This window comes from Pungitius pungitius, chromosome 1 (genome assembly GCF_949316345.1).
Source record: "Pungitius pungitius chromosome 1, fPunPun2.1, whole genome shotgun sequence".
NCBI classification, from domain to species: Eukaryota; Metazoa; Chordata; class Actinopteri; order Perciformes; family Gasterosteidae; genus Pungitius; species Pungitius pungitius.
In genome coordinates, this window is record NC_084900.1 from 16,513,879 (window position 1) to 16,531,191 (window position 17,313).

General features: G+C 49.6%; 1 protein-coding gene across 1 annotated transcript in view; it reads left to right on the top strand.

Moving 5' to 3' along the window:
• Positions 1 to 17,313, top strand: part of LOC119221964 (cadherin-4-like) — a 159,613-nt gene that overhangs the window by 47,699 nt on the left and 94,601 nt on the right. The window contains 1 exon segment of the mRNA XM_037478235.2: positions 14,262 to 14,285. Coding sequence (XP_037334132.2) covers positions 14,262 to 14,285 — 24 coding nt within the window.

Genomic DNA, 17,313 nt, shown 5'->3' on the forward strand with positions numbered 1-17,313 from the left:
TCGAGGCCGAGGTGTTTCCGCTAGACGGCACAACCGCGTTGTGTGTGTGTGTGTGTGTGTGTGTGTGTGGTTGTGTAGTGCACGAGTTCCACCCAGGGAAGAGGATGTCCCTTCCGTAGCGGAGAGAGAGAGAGAGACCCTGCACTGCCTTTTGTTTTTTCTCCCCTGAGGTGGACTAAATTATGGAGGAATGTTGAAGTGTCTCCAGAAGAGAAAACACGTTGTACTGTACGAAGGGTTTGCCTCCGGCGGACCGATCCGCTTCCACGTGTTCACTTTTTAAACATTTTTTTTTTTTTATAGCATTTTTAAGATGACACCGAGACCAAGGCGCTTCATAGCCACCGACACTTGGAAGTGACGGATCGAAGGGCGGCGAGGCCGACGCGGGAGCGGGTGCGTCGGTCTTCATAGATACTGCCGGCGCTCATGTCTCAACCCCCCCTCCAAAACCGCGATAAGGGGCGGCGAGCTCCTCCGACGCGCCCGTTATCTCCGCGCCCGTCTCCTCAGCCGTCTGCTGGCAGATATCTGCGCATCTCCAGATACCCTCCTGCGCCGGGGAGGAGATCTCAGGGGACCCGACCTTATCGTTTCATTTTCAAAAGCCCCCCCCCCCCCCCCCCCCCCCCCTCTCTGCCCCACGATGGCGTTTCGCTGTGGCGAACGTTTGTGTGTTTTGGGCTTCGGCTCTTTTACTCAAGCCGACGTCACCAAAGCGACATCATAAAATGTTAGCATTAGTCTCATACTTCCTTCCATGCCCGACCTTTCTTTTGACCTTAGTCTTCCTCTTAGTGTCCTCATGATCACGACCCAACGCTGTGTGTGTGTCACTGTGCGACACCAACTCGCCTTTCTCTTTGTGCACCATTAACTCCCTCTTCTAGTCTTGAGCTTTGTTTGGATTGGTGTCATGTCCCTAACCCCCCCCCCCCCCTCCCTCGATTCCCCTCGGCTCTGTTCATTTCTTCTGCTTCTTTTAGTCCCATTGTCCAAATCCATCAATCAGTTTTCTTTTTCCACATGCAAAATATCCTGAAAGTTATTTGATTCATAATTCATTCAGAGTTTGACTTTTAGAAGAAATCAATTGTGTCTGCCCCCTCCACTCCTTCTGGAATTATTGTTTTTCTCTTTTGAGGAAGATATATTATTCCATTTAGTTTTTTTGTAATCCGTTCATTTGTTGTGGTTTTTTCGCCTTCTAATATTTACCCTTGTTGCGTCGGAAACAATCTTAAATCAAGGGGAGCCGCATTGGGAGCAGGTGGAGTTATCGCAGCCCGTTGGCCACGACGGCTTTGCTCCTCTTAATTAAACGAGGATTTACGACAGACTAAAGACGGCACGTGAGACTCCACGCGGGACGTTTCCTCTCCCTCCCTCAGTTCATCTCTTCTCTCCACTAACCTCCAGCGCCGCGGAGGGGGGGATGAGACTTAGAGACGGGGGACCGAGACCCTTCAATTGCCCCGACCCCCTGTTCCCCATCTAATGAAATCCTCTCTTCCTCCACCCCTTGGCCTTGGTGGTCCTTCTAAAACCTCTCCTTCCCTTCTTCCCCACCCCAGTAAGCCAGCTGGGTCGTCCCCCACCAGGACAGACACAGCACAAGGTTAGTCTACGTAGAGCCCCCCCCCCCCAGCAGATAAGACCTGCTCCGACTTAGAGACAGGCACATGACACACACCTGTCGTTTCCACCGTTGAGTCGACACCAAGGCCTCGGCTCCTTCCCTCGTCGGTTCCTTCCCTCCTCGGTTCATTCCCGTGCTTCCTGAGGCCTTCGTACGGACAGAGACGGGTCGGACGTGATTAACCCCCTGCCTTCATTTTGCTGACCATATTTTGATCTCCTTGATAAGGTCAGCACGGCTTGTAACAACCGGTTCATGGAATATCGATTTGCTATTGAGTCTGGTTGTTGCCAGACGGCGCCCAGCAGGTGGCCTCGAGGCGTAATCAAGTTATCGGCAACTTTAATCGACAAAGACCTCTGCAATGAAGACAGACGGCGTGTCCCCAGGTAATCCAATAGAGCCGTGGTCCGTGCGTGCGTGTGCCAGCTGCGTCTGTTTTGGTTTTTCTCTGTAGTGTCTTCTCATGGCTCTATTTTCGTGCAAAAGCCCAGCAGTGATAGTATCCGAGCGAGGGTCCCCAGCGATCCTCTCCAGCGTCTCTCTCTCTTTAGTCTTGTTTTTTTTTTTTTGTTCTTCTCCTTGTTTCATCCACCTTCACATATCTGGTTGTGTAGGTGAAGATGAGTTATGGTGGTCACAGCGATGCCGCTGATAGATGAAGGTTAGCCCGGGCCCTACGACAGAGAGACGGCAGAGGGCACGCAGGCTGCCATCCATCCTCCACGCCACCTACATACTACATACTGGAAACTTGGTGTACTTTAAGATACATTGTGAAAAGAAAGTCAGTAGGGTGTCACCTTTTTTGGTAAATCATGCATTTGCAAAATGCGACACGCTTTTCCACCTTGCCTCCAAACCTCCCGGCACACGTGACCTCAAAACAGCCGACCCCCGCCCCCCTCCTCCCTTCCAACGCTTGTCACCGACTGCCGTAATCAAAACCAGTGGCTCCTAACATGTGCCCGCCTCGGGTTTTCGGGGCAGTTCGTCCTGTCACGGTTTAATACCGGCGACCCACTTGGGCGCCACACCCGGCTCCTTTATCGGGCCACGTGACGGCGAGCGGCGGAGGGGGGCGGGCCCAGAGTCCCGCTTCCTTATCCTCGCGCGCCCAGGTGCCTTCCTCTCCCACACCCGCTATCGCCAAGGAAATTACACGCACCGTACAGCCCGTTACCACTTCAAAAGGAGCAGGGCCGTGGAAGCGGAGTGGAGTCTTCCCATTAGCGGTCGCTGTCAAGAATATAATTAATAATGGCAAATTCATTAGGGCTGGCAACAAACAGCATGCAGGTCATCCCGGGGTCTGCAGGTAAAAAAAGGTGCAGCGTGAAAATGTCAATATGTCTCTGCATTGAAAATCTCTCCGGTGTTTTTTTCAGTGGGAATTCTTCGCTTCGCTGGTAAAAGTTACAGATCGGCGTTATTCATTTGACTCATGTAGGCTCCATTTCCCTGCGGTTACGATGGCACACCAGACAGCCCGATGATTATACTCTGCCCTGTAAGTAGATACTTTACCAGTGGCTGACACTTCAGTGCGTAAGATGCATATCCATCTGTGGGAGACGTGTTTACCTGTAAACGAATGGATGTCTGGAACGAGGCAAAAGAGAGTCATCACCATGCCGTGGGCCGAGTCCGTTTGCATGCCATCGCGGCTGCTCCCTTAGTTCAGAATCCATCACCGCGGGGGGGGGGGGGGGGGAAATGTGCCGCAGTCGCTATGGAAACAGAAGCAGGAAGTAGAGACAGGGCTGCCCCAAAGTAGACAGAGTAGCGGTGAGGACACACATTAAATTGAAATGTCCTTTCAAGTGAAGAAAAGAAATAGAAAAAGAGATGGAAAGATACGCCTGGTTGGACAAGCTATGCGAGTCTTGACTGTAATGATGAAATTCTACCTGGCGGCCGAAGTGTGTGTGTGTGTGTGTGTGTGTATGTGGGTGTGCACGTAATGTGTGCGTGCGCATATGTTTCAGTGCTCCACTTGTGCGTGTGTATCTTGTGTGTCAGTGCAGAGGAGATGAAAGCATCCTTGGGTGTCATAACACATTACGGTCTTGTACTTATCTGGCTCTTATCTCTCCCTGTGTCCCAGCTTAACTCACTTGCCCATGTGCTACACCCATGCTCTGACCCACTAAACGACTATTAGGTCGTCTTTTTCGACGGGAAACTTGTGTGTCTTCCGCTGAGGACTTCTCGTTTCGCAAAGCGTGTTGAAATCTCCATCTGTAGCTAAAGAATGCAGCCAAACTCCTCCATCCTTCCTGATTGGTCAATGTGATTTGTAATCCCTTGAAAAAAAGCCATGCCCGTTGTATGTTAAATATAGTTTGGGTTTGTGAAAATGATCTGTTGGACCGCCGAGGGTTCTCTGAGAAGTTTGGACGCCCTTTTTGCTTCTTGTTGTCCGCTGGTTCTAAACTGCAGCTGTACTTGAAAGAGATGAAAAGGCCTTTGAGGCTGTGGATGTTTAATTAACGGGGTCACCGGGTTCAGACGCTGTGTACGGTCAACCAGGGGGAGCCCGCGGCTTTCATCAGGAGTAAGAATCGAGTCTGGGGTACTTTTTTGTTCGTCTGTGCTACGAACCGAGGGGACGGACAACGTGAGCGCCAACTGTCGGCGAGCCACACGCCGCGCGCGGTCCTTTTAGGGAAGATGTAACATGCAAACCAGTGTTGTCAGGCCACGACACTGATCGTTACAAACCAAGTCGCTGTAGCCCACAGTGCTGGAATTTCAACCAAAATTAAACTCTGACCGTCTGAACGCCCCTTCAATGCACCCTGCCACCAGCGCACTGGACCGAATAGAGCTGAAGAGCATTATTAATAACACCATAGTGTCTGCAGGACTGTTGTGCACGTTTCGTCCATCACGAATGATCACAGCGCGATACGGGAAAGGTACCCTTCTCTCCACTCCGATTGTGTACAGGTTACAATGCACCGGGCTGTACGCGGTAATCTTCACTGTAATCCGTGAAGCCCGTGTCTCGGGGGGGGATTACACGGTGGCGTTCCTCCATCCGTCTGCAGGAGCATTAGTGGAGGAGACAACAGCATTATCTCCAAAATAGCCCGAATGCCCTATTGGACATTTCCGTGAAAACACTGGATCCACATCCACAAGTCATTGCAGCTCAGTCCAATGTTCCCGCTGTGCTGATGTCCCAGCGTGTTCATCTGATGAGATGATCTCGATCTGTTAGGATTTCACCGAATCTTCCCACACCTCTGCTTCGGCTTTTTGGAAGCGGACCATCAGATCTCTTGATAAACTCACCCGCGTTTAATGGCGGGTCCGAGTCAGCCCGAGGTGATGGTTTGAATCATCATTTGCGCCTCCTCATTACCGCCCCCCCCTACCCCCCCGCCTGCTGCCGTGGTGCTCAGCTGGGATCCCGTCTGCGGTCGACTTCAAGAACAACGCACCTTCAAATACTCTCGTCGCTGTGCGCGGCAAAAAAGGCGCTCGCGGAAATGTGTCAAGAGGGACAAGCACATGGTTGATTGGTTAAAAATGTGGCTGTTTTTTCCAAAATAAATTTGTTTCTCTGGCAGTCAGTGGCTCTGTGGTTGCGGCCCACTGATGGAGAGGCATCAGTATTGAGCATTGAGTTGAGTTTAAATATCCTATAAAACAGTACCACTGTGTAAATGGTGATAAACATGTTTAGTGTTATTATATCTCGTCTCATGAGAGCTTTCTCTTCATTGCTGGTATTTAAAAGAAAACAACTTGCCATGCCTGAAGGAAGCTGCTGCAGTTTGTTAAATTAACACCGAAATGTAAAGCGCTGGGGTCAACGAGTCGTTACTTCTTGCGTTGCCGAAGGAACAAGAGTGTTGTGATTCACAATTAGCCCGGAGGAGCGGTTGGCTTCTCCACAACGAGTCGAGGAGTGACCTTGACAACGGGCGCGTCGGGGAGAGACAGCTGGTTCTTATCTCCGAGGAGACCCGCTGGAAGTCTGCTGTGCGACAGTGATGTCTATCATTCATTTAGCTGTGACCTCGTCCTCCTTCGACGCCGCCTCACAAAAGCCCTCCGATGGTTGAATATCATTAGACAACAGAAGAAGTTTTGCCCTTTGTGAAAGTCAAATGATGCTAGTTGCTCAGGAGTTCTGTGACATTGTGAGAAAATATCCGTCCGTCTGATTGTTTTAAAAAAAATTGCATTGAATTATTCTCTTTTCTGATGTCTGTAATTGTATGGACCAAGTAGCATGTGGCCAAGTATTAATCAATAGTTAAATGTTGAATGAATTGTAGAACCGAGGTTTTATGTCATATCTCTGTTGTCGGTGTAAACGTCCTATTTCCCCTGAGCTTTGTTCAGCCTCTCTATCATGACGTCTTTTTTTTATTGTTGTATTTTTCAAAGAGTGCTACATCCCTCTGTCTATTTTTCTCTGCTGGTATTTCTGCTTCACCCCTGTTCTTTTGCCGTGGGCAGCGCGAGGGGGCTAATTACATTTCCAGCAGCAACCTTGTTAATGACAATGTTGTAATGGCTTTCCGTTATTGTTGAATTTACTTTGAACATTTAAGTTTACACAACTGTTTTTTGCTTAAAAGCTTCGCCTCTGTACTTCCTGACAAGCCGGCGTGGTGCACTACGGGCATGTGATGAGGGGTTTAATGCTGTGAATTAAAGGAGCTTCCAGAAGACTCCATGGGGGGGGGGGGGGGGGGACCTTTCGAGTGTTTGACTCTGGTGCAGGGAGCATTACTTTATGAAGTGTGCAGATGTCACCGTTGTTTGTCATTTGATTCACTTCATCTAATTCAGGGAGGAAGGCTTGAAAGGATGCACAAAAGATCCATTAGGAGGTTGTTTGTGGTTATTTATTCACAGCTTTTTATATAAATCCTTTTGAAATGCAGCATCCCTTTTCCTGAATTCTTTTTCGACCTCGGCTTATGTCCGTCCTCTTCTCTGCAAACATGTTTAAAACCAGCCAGGTCTCAGCCAACTAGTTGGCCAATTTCTAAGGGAGCACTTTGGCTTTGTGTCACATAGACGGGCGTACATCGGATTTCTTTGTACCGTTTCTTTACTTTATCTCCTTTTTTTCCCACCTTTATGCATCTTTGTCTTCATTCCACTGGAGAAATATAACTTGCGGGTGGAAAGCGTTAGAATAAGAGCGAATCATTTGATTTTCAGAGCCTAAAAAAATAACTAACACAAAGAAACAGCGGGAGGCCACCGGCTTGCCAAGATGGCAATGTTGCGTTTGAGCTTGAATCGGACTCGCTCGCTTGATCTGTTGTTGTTGTTGAGCTGTTGGCTCTTTCCCTCCGGACTGAGTAGCTTTTATCTCCACTCACTGGGCCATTCATGAGCTGATGGGCCTCTGGTTTATCTATATATATATACATACACAGCGGGTGAAACACGTCACCATTTTTCTCAGTAAATATATTTCCAAAGGAGCTATTATCACCAGATGTTGGTAACAATACATACATACAAAGAAACGAAAACAAACGTTCAGAAAAGTACAGAAATAAAGTTATGTGTAATAATGGGAAATGACACATGGAAAAAGTATTAAACATGCTTACTGATATTTATTCAATACTTTGTACAAAGGCCTTTGTTGATAATTCAAGACGCCTCCTGGATGGAGAAACTAGTCGCATGCATTGCTCTGGTGGGATTTTCTTCTTCCACACAAACTGTCTTCAAATCTTGAAGGTTCCGTGGGCCTCTTCTATGAATCTTGATCTTCAGTTCTTTCCATAGATTTTCAATGGGATTTAAGTCAGGTGATTGGCTGGGCCATTCTAGCAGCTTTATTTTCTTTCTTTGAAACCAGTTGAGAGTTTCCTTGGCTTTCCTTGGCTATGTGTTTGGGATCATCGTCTTGCTAAAATGTCCACCCTCGTTTGAATTTGCCCAGTCTTTGGAAACACTGAAAACGTAAAAGTTGACTCGACCTCACCAGAGGCGTCTGACAGACTAAAATTCCTTAAATTCAGAAGTGGGAGGCTGTGATCATAAAATGTTAATAGCTTATATGAATTGCATACACATGGTGTGTGTTGATAAACACGTCGGATGAAGTAGTGTCGCAGTCATGAAATAACTTTGCTACTCGAGCTTTGCAAACGTGTGTTCACGCGTAAGACTAAAAGCGGCTCTTTAACGGGTGATTGGCGCTAATTTTCAGGATGACGCACTCCGACTCGGGGTGCCTGTCTTCGGGCTGCGTCTGCAATGGAAACCGCTTTGACCTTCACACCTCACCGGGCGTGCAGTTCAATTGGCTTTTCGTCGCACCTTATCAATAACAAGAAAAAGACCGTAAGACTGTATTCATGCTCAGGAGCGGTGCGCCTTTAATTCCACACAAAGGATGAGCTGGTGATGAGCTGCAGCTACGCACCGCGTGCTCCGACTCAACCATTAGGTTGGAGATGCACAACCATAGCCGGAGGCCCCCGATGTATGTCTCATCCCTGAACCTCCTCTTTATTATTACGGCTTCATGGAGAAGTGTAAAAATAAGAACATCTGTTATGAACATTTGTGTGCGCGTGTGTATATGAAATAGTGAGCAATAAAAAATGTAATTTTCCAAAAGGGCAACAATCTACCGTAATGTTTTCTCTCGGCATTTTTGTGGTAAATGCTTCAGACTCATGTTATTGCAAAGTATATTATTTACGGAGTAATTTATTGCATCTTTGGCTCCTGAAAAATGTAGATTACAAGATCACCAATAACGTGCCACAGCTGTTGAACCCTCAGAGTTCAGTGGTCCGTACCTCCATTCCCCCCCCCCGCTTGGTCCTTTCACTCCGGGTCGACTCGTCTGCCGCCTGCCGTGTCGTCAGCTCTGCCTTTCTTTGAAATAAATGAGTGCTTTGGTTGGGGGGGAAAAAAATAAATAAACCTTGATAAATGCTGATAAAAATGAAGGCTACGTGCAACGTGTTTGCTGCGGTGACAACAGTCAAAGCGCACTTTGTGGCCGCCGCCTACGCTCTGGTTAGCGTTAGTATGTGAGTCTTTGTGAGCCGGCACATTGTCACCTGCTAGATATCTTTTTTTTTTTTTTTTTTTTTTTTTTTTTATATACACAATACCTTTCTGATTGAGCTGATTTTTAGAGGATTAGGAGGAATTTGTACTCGCATACGGTAACTAGCTGTCGTCTCTCTTTGAAGTCTGAATTCAGACCGGCTGAAAGGACGCCTCGTTGTCTCATTTCCCCGTCTGCCCCTTGCTCCCCTAAAGACATATTTATACATACATATCACGGTGCATGTGTTGCTTCTGGCCTTCCTGCCAGCGGCGCCGAACCCGTAAAGAGGAGAAAGGTGGCACGTAGAGACGGGTCAAGGGTACAATAAGGAGAGAGAGAGACTATATATTTGACAAAGTGGACAGGAGATTGAAGAACCAAGAGGAGAGAAATCTCCCGTGGACAGCTGCGGGGGAGGTTACAAAAAAAACAGGTGGACCAAGGTGGGGGTGTGTTTGGGGGGGGGGGGGGCGCAGGGGGCCACTACTACTCACGCTGCGTTTGATCCGTGGGTGGCAGTGATGAGTGATGGAGGACCACTCAAACCGAAGGTCGTATCCGAGGGCCCCGCCATTTAGACTGCCACTGTTGCTGGGGGGCGGCGGGGGGGGGGGGGAATAAAGCTTTCACTCGTGTTTATTCACCCGCCTTCCTCTCTGTGGCTTCGTCTAAAGGAGGAATGGGGAATGGAAGATGGGATCGCCAGGAAATGAATGACTAAGTATAGGATTTATCTTATCGTTCTTATTTTCCACAAAAGACATATTCCAACACCCTCAGATTAATGTTAACGTTTGAATCCTCCCTTTCATCCTGTCACTCTACAGCACAACGACTTTCTCTTTGAATATTAGCTGTCCCACAAAAGGGACGGTGAGCTAAGCGCCATGAAAAGATGTCTTTTTCTCAATCCAGCTCAGTCGGATTTTGGGTGATCAGCGTGATTATTTCTGCACCAAGTGAGGGAACAGACGGCGACGAAAATGACAAAAACATTTGTCGTGGAGTCAGGGAAGGGGGAGGGGTAGGGGGGGATGGGGGGGGAGACTAATTCCTGGAGGAAAACAGGTTGCGATCGCAGACGGCGTGTTTCTGAGTTCGGTTCGGCCGGACTGTCACCAGACCGAAGGACAGCAGTCGATCACCGCGGTCTGGCCGGGACTCAGAGCCCTTTGTCTGGCGCGTGGAACCGGAGCCGGGCGCTCAGATGGGGCCGTTATCCCCCCCCCCAGGGTCCCTCAAGGCGGTGCCGGATTCTTTCGGCCAGACGACCTTCGCTGCCCAGACTCTAATATCTGATCAAGGACCATCTGGTGGGGGCTGCCAGAGCCCAAACGCCGCCCCAGACCTCTCCGAGAGGAGCCCGGTGGGAAATCAGGCTATTAGCGGGTAATCGGGATGATTGCGATGGCCGTCGGGGAGGGGGGGGGGTGGGGCAACGTGGCACCTCAAGATCACCGCAGGGAGGACGCTTTGGCTGCACTATGGATCACGCGATCTTCTATTTTGGGCTTCTTGATTTTTTTTCGGGTTGACACGTTTTCTTTCTGCAGCACAGGGATGCGCAACAAAATGAAGTTTGCCTTTCGAGGTTTTGCTTCATAAGAACAACGCACCTGAACGAGTCAAACGTGTGTACAAAGAAGCTGAGACCCCTCCAGGAAGTCGAGTAGCGGTCGGTTGAACACGTAATTTGCCGCACTGGAGCGATGCTGCACTCTGTTTTCATTTTGTTGCTGCAGTGCAGTAATTAATCCAAAGGAACCCTTTTGTGCTCACAAAATAAATGCTTTCCATTTTCATTAATAGACAACTCATTAGCGCATAATGGGCAAGAGTATGCGCCTCGCACGGCTAATTAAAAGCGAGCATTTCATTCCGTCTTGTTGTTTTCTTCTGTGGAAGCGCCATTCACATTTACAAAAACGAACCACAAGGTCTTCGCTCAAGGCAGTGAAAAGATGTCCTTAACTCACAGCCACTTCTCTGTTGCCTGCTCCAACTTTCCTCATCGGAAAGCACCTGTTGCACCCGCTAGAACACGATGGGTTCTGATTGAGTGCCGCTCAGGATTCTACGTCCCAAAGGACGAGAAATATAGCACAGCGGAGACATTTAACAAAAATTGTATAATTGTATCGTATATGATCCCTTTACAAAACCCTGGCCTTCAATGGCCAGGTCAAGGGTCACAGCTGACCCGCGTGTCACCATCCGCCGCGTGGACTGTTTGACTCTTGACTGATGAGCTGTCGCCCGGGCCTGCAGTGAGCGCGATTAAGAGGCCGCTTCAGCGTTGGAATTCATCCGGATTGCATCATAGAGACGAAACATCAACAGCGGCTAATCATCTGAGGACCGACCCTCTTGTTTTCCTCTGCGGTCTCCTTCACACAACTGTCCTCACACGCGAAGGGCTCCAACGCAGTACTCGCACAACGATGATTTCATCTTTTTCTTCATTGCATGCCCACTTTTCAGCGCCTTTCCGGTCGTGGTTTTGTAATCTGTGCAGATGAAGCGATGATTAGCCGCGAGGATTCCTCACTCCATGATGTGGGTAAAATCGAAACCCAATTGCTGGCTGTAATTAAAAACTGTTCCCCGAGTGGACCGCTGGAAGGCCACGGCCTCAGGAGGTCAATAGAAGACCGGTTTCCCAATAGCAGTCTAATTCAATCAGCGTGGGATGTGTAGTGTATGTTGAGGTCAACGCGCACAAAGGTCCTACCGGGCCCGGCTGCTCCTCAAACGGAGCATTTCAAAAGATCTAACCATGTGAGCGATGACGTCCGCCCCTCCGAAGCAGAGGCCGTGCGCTTATTTATGTGTTGGAAAAGAGACACATCTAAGATGTGAGAGACTTTCCCCTCATCATTAACCACACTTGCATCCCTCGCGGCTTCAATCGAGTCCCGCGGGGGGGGGGGCGATCCTTCATCGAGACACGCGAGATGGAGATGGAGATGGGGAGGGGGAGGGGTAGAACTAGCTCATTGGTCACAAACAGAGGGAGGATCGTCACTCAAGCTGAAGCTTTCCTCGCACGTCGTGTCCCGTGTTTTGATGCTCCCAAGTGACAGATGGCACGGAATGTGCCAAACTGTGCAGAAAAGTGCTGACGACGAAGCCGCCGCCGCCCGCCGCATGCGCGTCCCTCGACTTTTTCGCGAGGTGCTCGCTTTTAAAGCAGCACGGCAGCTTCTGTGTCGTTCGTTAAGTGAGGAAAAAAAATAAAAAATGCGACCGAGACCAGATGGGGAGTCAATTTGCACGCTGAAGAAGTGTGGCTTTCCCCTCAAAATGACCAGAGGCTCGATGTGGAAGCCGCTGAGGCAGGCAGAAGGACGTCTTCCCATTTCCCAGCTCCCCACTCAGCACCTCGACGGCAACCGCAGGATCTATTTTCATTTTATTCACCCAGAGCCAGAGATCTGGCGTCGAAAAGGCCGCCCTTACTTTGTGTATTCACGAATTCAACGTACCCGACTGCTTGCACACGAGCCTTTAGGGCCGTCGAAAGATTTTCATTTCAATCGCTTCTGCAAGCGAAACACACATTTGAATATTTCTTGTTTGCCTTTTGACTTTCTGTTTAAACGATGGACATCACATCGCAGCTAAAGCGTGAGGATGAGAGGGCACATGCCCCGGCTGAATCTGAATAAATGAATCACGCTAGAGTCAAGCTTCTTCATCATTCATACATCCGAGGGGCAGAAATAGCCCGAGATGCAAACATTTCTTAAAAAAGCGTAGCCGAACAGTCGGGGGATGTTTGCCTACTTGTTTTGTAAAGCGGTCCATGAAAACGCAGTCGTTGGGTGTTCTCTCGTGCGTGCTCATGGCCAATTCTTGACTTCCACACGCACCTCGCCGTATTGACGCGCTGCCTCCTTTACATCATTTTGCCCCCCCCCCCCCCCCCACCCCCTAGGGGCCGGCGCTGTGAGCGCGTGGGCATCATCAAAACACGCCTCGCGTCTCCGAATCCATACAAACCGCTGAAGAACTGCAGCAATCAATGACTGAGGTCCCCCCCCCCCCCCTAATCAGCACCTCTCTGCCTGGACGCGGGCCGAGGTGCTTCTTTTCGTTGTAAGTTATTATCGACGAACCGTCGCGCGCCACTAAAGCACTTTAAGCATCATCATCTTCTGATTTCCCCCCGCCCCCCACGCATCAATGACGACGCGTCTCGCACCAGCCGGTGGAACGAGACAATCCGCAATTGGCGTTACTTAACGAATGTGTGTTGGAGTGGGGCCCGAGTGGTCTCGCTCCGGCCCGGAACATCGTGATACTCATGTGGCGGGGTACTTGGAACTTGTTGATGTTGTATTGAGCATTTTCACTGTCACTAGGTGTGCTGGCTTACGCACACGGGCGTGTGGCGATTCTGCTGCTGTAGAAAAAAGGAGGCGAAGATGAGAAAAGATGGAAGAAAAGAATATACCCTTCCCCTATTTAGTCTGTGTACTAGTGTCGGTGAGGCATTAGAATGAAATATAATTTGAATTGATCACCATCTCATTTGATTTCAGATTCTTGTATTTACGTTGAATGTAAAGTAGGGAATTTGAATCACTTCAGGTCACATACGTCTGTCTCTTTTTGTGTGCGTTTTTTGGCTCAAGCCTTTCCAAGAATTCGTTTGCCAAATTCTAGTCCTTTTTTCACACGAGCCGGGCCAATATCTTATCGTCTGTGCGGCTCCCCCCGAAGAGTCCGTAAGCCTTTGAGAGTAGGAAGATTCCTACTTTCCAGTGATCAGCGTGACTGCGCTAACTCATTAATGGAAGCCTCCTCTCAGATTCCGGGTCAACGTGCAGGGCTTATGGACCGTCGCGGGCCGGACAATCAGACCACGTAATAGCCCGAGGGGGCGGGGGCTTTACACACTTTTTACAAACAAAAGTGTGTAAAGCCCTAATGCTCCGTCCAATCCCACGGCACAGTGCCTCCATAAACACCGCAGACGCCCCCACAATGGGCGCCATCTTCACTCCGGCAATTAGGCAGAGCTTTGGATTATCACTTCTTCAGCCCCAGCACACCACAAATCCATCCGGATTCAATTACCCCCAACCCCCACGCTGTGTCTGTGACCATTGGGGCTTTTTAGGCAACTGGCCAGTAGAGAAACATTCACCAAAGTTATTATAAGAAAAGAGCTTTTTATTCATTCCAAGTTTGACAAATCTATTAAATAAAAATGAAACCACGGGAGCTTACAAGCATTGTCCATGTAAATCTTTTATGGGGACCATAAGCCAGATTTACTGGAGTTGTCCTCGGCGTCAGCGTTGTGTAAAAAGAAACACTCCGCGTGTCCTCGCGGCGTCTCCGGTGGGCTCCGAGTAGAAAACTTAAAATGCTTACTCTCTCTCTCTCATCATTACCTTCTTTCTGGGTGCAAAGCCCGTCGCTCGGGGGGGGGGGAACGGTGGAAGAGATCGAGGGTCCTCAGGTGTCTGCTGGTGTTTGCTCGGTGATGAAGTGTGTGTGTGTGTGGGTGCCACTCGGCTGGCTGCTATCTGACACGTCTCCTCTTTCCCCCCGCAGATACCACGCTGCCGTCGCAGAAAGGTAAGGCCGCACTCGCTCAGTCGTCTGGTGTCTTTTTCCCCGACGCGGAGACTTACCGCCGTTTAGTTCAGACGTCCTCCGCACTTCCATGTGTGAGTTAATGTCAGGTTGGGGGGGGGGGCGCATAAAGGAGGGGGGCGTTGAGGACGTAGTAACATCAAATAACAGTCAAAAGTTTGGACACAGTATCTCATTTTATCGAATGAGGAAACGTGTCCATCTTCAGACTGGTTCTATACATTTCTTTCTTTCACCTGTCAAAGCTTCAGATGCTTGTAGATTCTGTGCCTTCGTGTAATCCGTCTGGGTGTGTTGTCAAGTTGCGCTTTGTGCGCCTCCTCCCTCACGCACGCACACACGACCGACGTGCGTGGTGACTGCGAGGTGGGCGGCGCTGTCAGACGGGCCCGTAAAGGTAAGTGATGCGTGTCGCGCTCTCTGATGGATGCTGAAGGGGAGCGGAGGCCGTCGTGGTGTACATCATCCCTCCACCCGTTGATGTTGAACTGGAGAGTCCAACGCCACAACTCACCCGTGTTAGACTGATCAAGAGGCTGGGGGGGGGGGGGGGGGGGGGGGCACGGAGGTTTCTCTTCTACTTCTCCGATATCATGATTAATAAAGGACCTTTTCGTAATGTGACCTCATCCTTTAGTTCACTCCTCCTGTGGAACATCCCCATCCCACCATCTCCCATGACATCCTTTATCCATTACCCCCCTCCTCCCCCCGTTTAACACTCTCCCTGCCTCCCCCTCCCCTTCTGCCAAATGAAGTGTATTTATGGCACCTGTGCTGGAAAAACAGTCTCCAGGAGACGTCCCCCTAATTTCATTTTCAAAATGCCAGCGATAAATTTATCAAATGGCGCTGGATCGAATCGGAGTCCCACGCGGTGCCATCCGTCACAGGCTGTCCCCTGTGGGGGGGGGGGGGGCGTGGGCGTACTTAAGCTGGCAGGAGGGGAGGGGAGGGGATCTTCTCGATTGGAGGAGAAACCAGACAAATGTGCTGGCGAAAAAAAACAACGGGCTCACCCCCCCCCTGTTCCCTCCTTCGTGTGGGAGTTTGAGGTCAACACTGAGTCCGGACACACCGGAGCCCGGCGGTGGGATCCTGGCTGTCGATGCGCTGATTGATTCACTGCGTTCACTGACTTTTTGGACCCGTTTGTGCATTTTGTAAATCCCTCTCGGGTTCAAACGCCGCTTTGAGCTTCCTCCCATCGCCTGCCTTTGAAAACGCCAGGTCACACGCCCTGCGCCCTCTTAATCCCCCTCTCCCTCCCTCACCTCCTCCTCCCCTGCACCTGACTCTGGCACCTCCTTTGCTGTAAATGGGTCGATCTGTTCCTGCACAGCACGCACACTTTTGGCAGTTGGAGGCGATGGGCGACTGTTGTTGCTTCTCTTCTGCATGTCCCTTCTGCACGTGTATGCAGGTGCACGCACTCGGCCGCAGTAGGCCCTTTCGCAACGTGCGCGGGTGCACAGACGTTGATTAACGACTCAAAGCGCGGCGTCGAGGGAATACGCGGCGAAGTGATGGGTAGAAAAAGCATTCGAGTGCCAGAGATTCAGAGAACAATCTGGCTATTGATTCCTGTCAGGTGGAGTGAGAGATTTAGCTCTGGCGTCCATGAGCAAGACGCGCGCCGCCATCCGCGCTTCTCCTCTCTGCCGAAAGGGAAAAAAAGAGAAGAGAATAAAACTCATAAATCGATCAATCAAGACAACGGCAACGTCTCCTGTCACCTGTTTGGGCATCTACTTCAGCTGGGATTTTTTCCAAGATAGATCTGATTATTGGTGCACGTTGTGTAGGCCTGTCAGCGGGGGGGGGTCAGTGTTTCGCCTGCTTCGTCGAATGAGCTGATGCACGGGTCAACGCGCTGCCTGAAAGGCGTGATGGGGGGGCCTTCAGGGCGCGGTTGCTTTTTGGCCCCATTAGCCGCACAAGCTAATTCACACCTATAGGCGATACCACAGTCTCTCTCTCTCTCTCTCTCTCTCTGCTCCCCTCCTCCCTAAATTCTGTCCTTCCTTCCATTTAGTTGGACCACTTCCTCCCAACCGCTACATTTGGTAATTTTTGTGTGAAATGACTCCTTTGGCTCCAGTTGAGGAATGCGGGGACACAATAATAGTGCGCATTGCTGCTTGAAAATATGGTTTCGCGAGGATTGAATCTTATTTTGAGCCAATGATCGACGTAAACGCTGTAATGGGGAGTGTGGGGCACCTGGCTCCTCCGGGCCAGAAGATCTGACCCCGATGAGCAGCTCTGTCCCCATCGCTGTGTGTGTGTGTGTGTGTGTGAAGAAGAGGCCAAATATCTGTCCGTTAAGGTAGACAAATGCTTTACACGTGCAGATCGTTGACCATTCCTCCACGTCGTGTTCTGCCCGGAGCAGTTTAGAGTTTTAAATCTATTAATAATTTACCGTCAACGTTTCCTCCCTCCTCTGGTGAGAGTTTAGTGATTTACCACTTAGCTGAAGGCTACTTCTGACAGCACAGCACACATTTACAAAGAACACATCCCATTTAGAAATAAGATTTTCAGGAAGGTCTACCATTGAAATATTATGGGAAATTTGGCACTCCAAAAAAAAAAAAAAACACAACTCTTTAACGTAGTAATTAGAGACGTTCACAGCTTAGCTCTCCCAATTGCTAACTGATAATCACCAGGCACTGGTCCTCATGTGATCTCAGCTATTAACAGCCTCTCAAATCCGTCTCCAAAAAGCCTCTCTGGCACCGCCAAGCGCGAGGAGACCCGACGGTAAACACCGAGTTGACGACTACCGCAGGGGCCTAAATGAGACCTCGTTAAAGGAAAAACAATGCAATTAAAAGCTCATCATGCCCACTCCATCCTGCCATTTTAGAGCCCATCCCTTAAACTCTAATGTTTATGGGTCCTTTAATTTTTGGTTAACTTGTACCTTGTTGTTACTGTTTTGACACAGCCGAGAGGCAGAATGTTGCAAAAATAATTATCCTGTTAACGCAAAAAGCTCCGA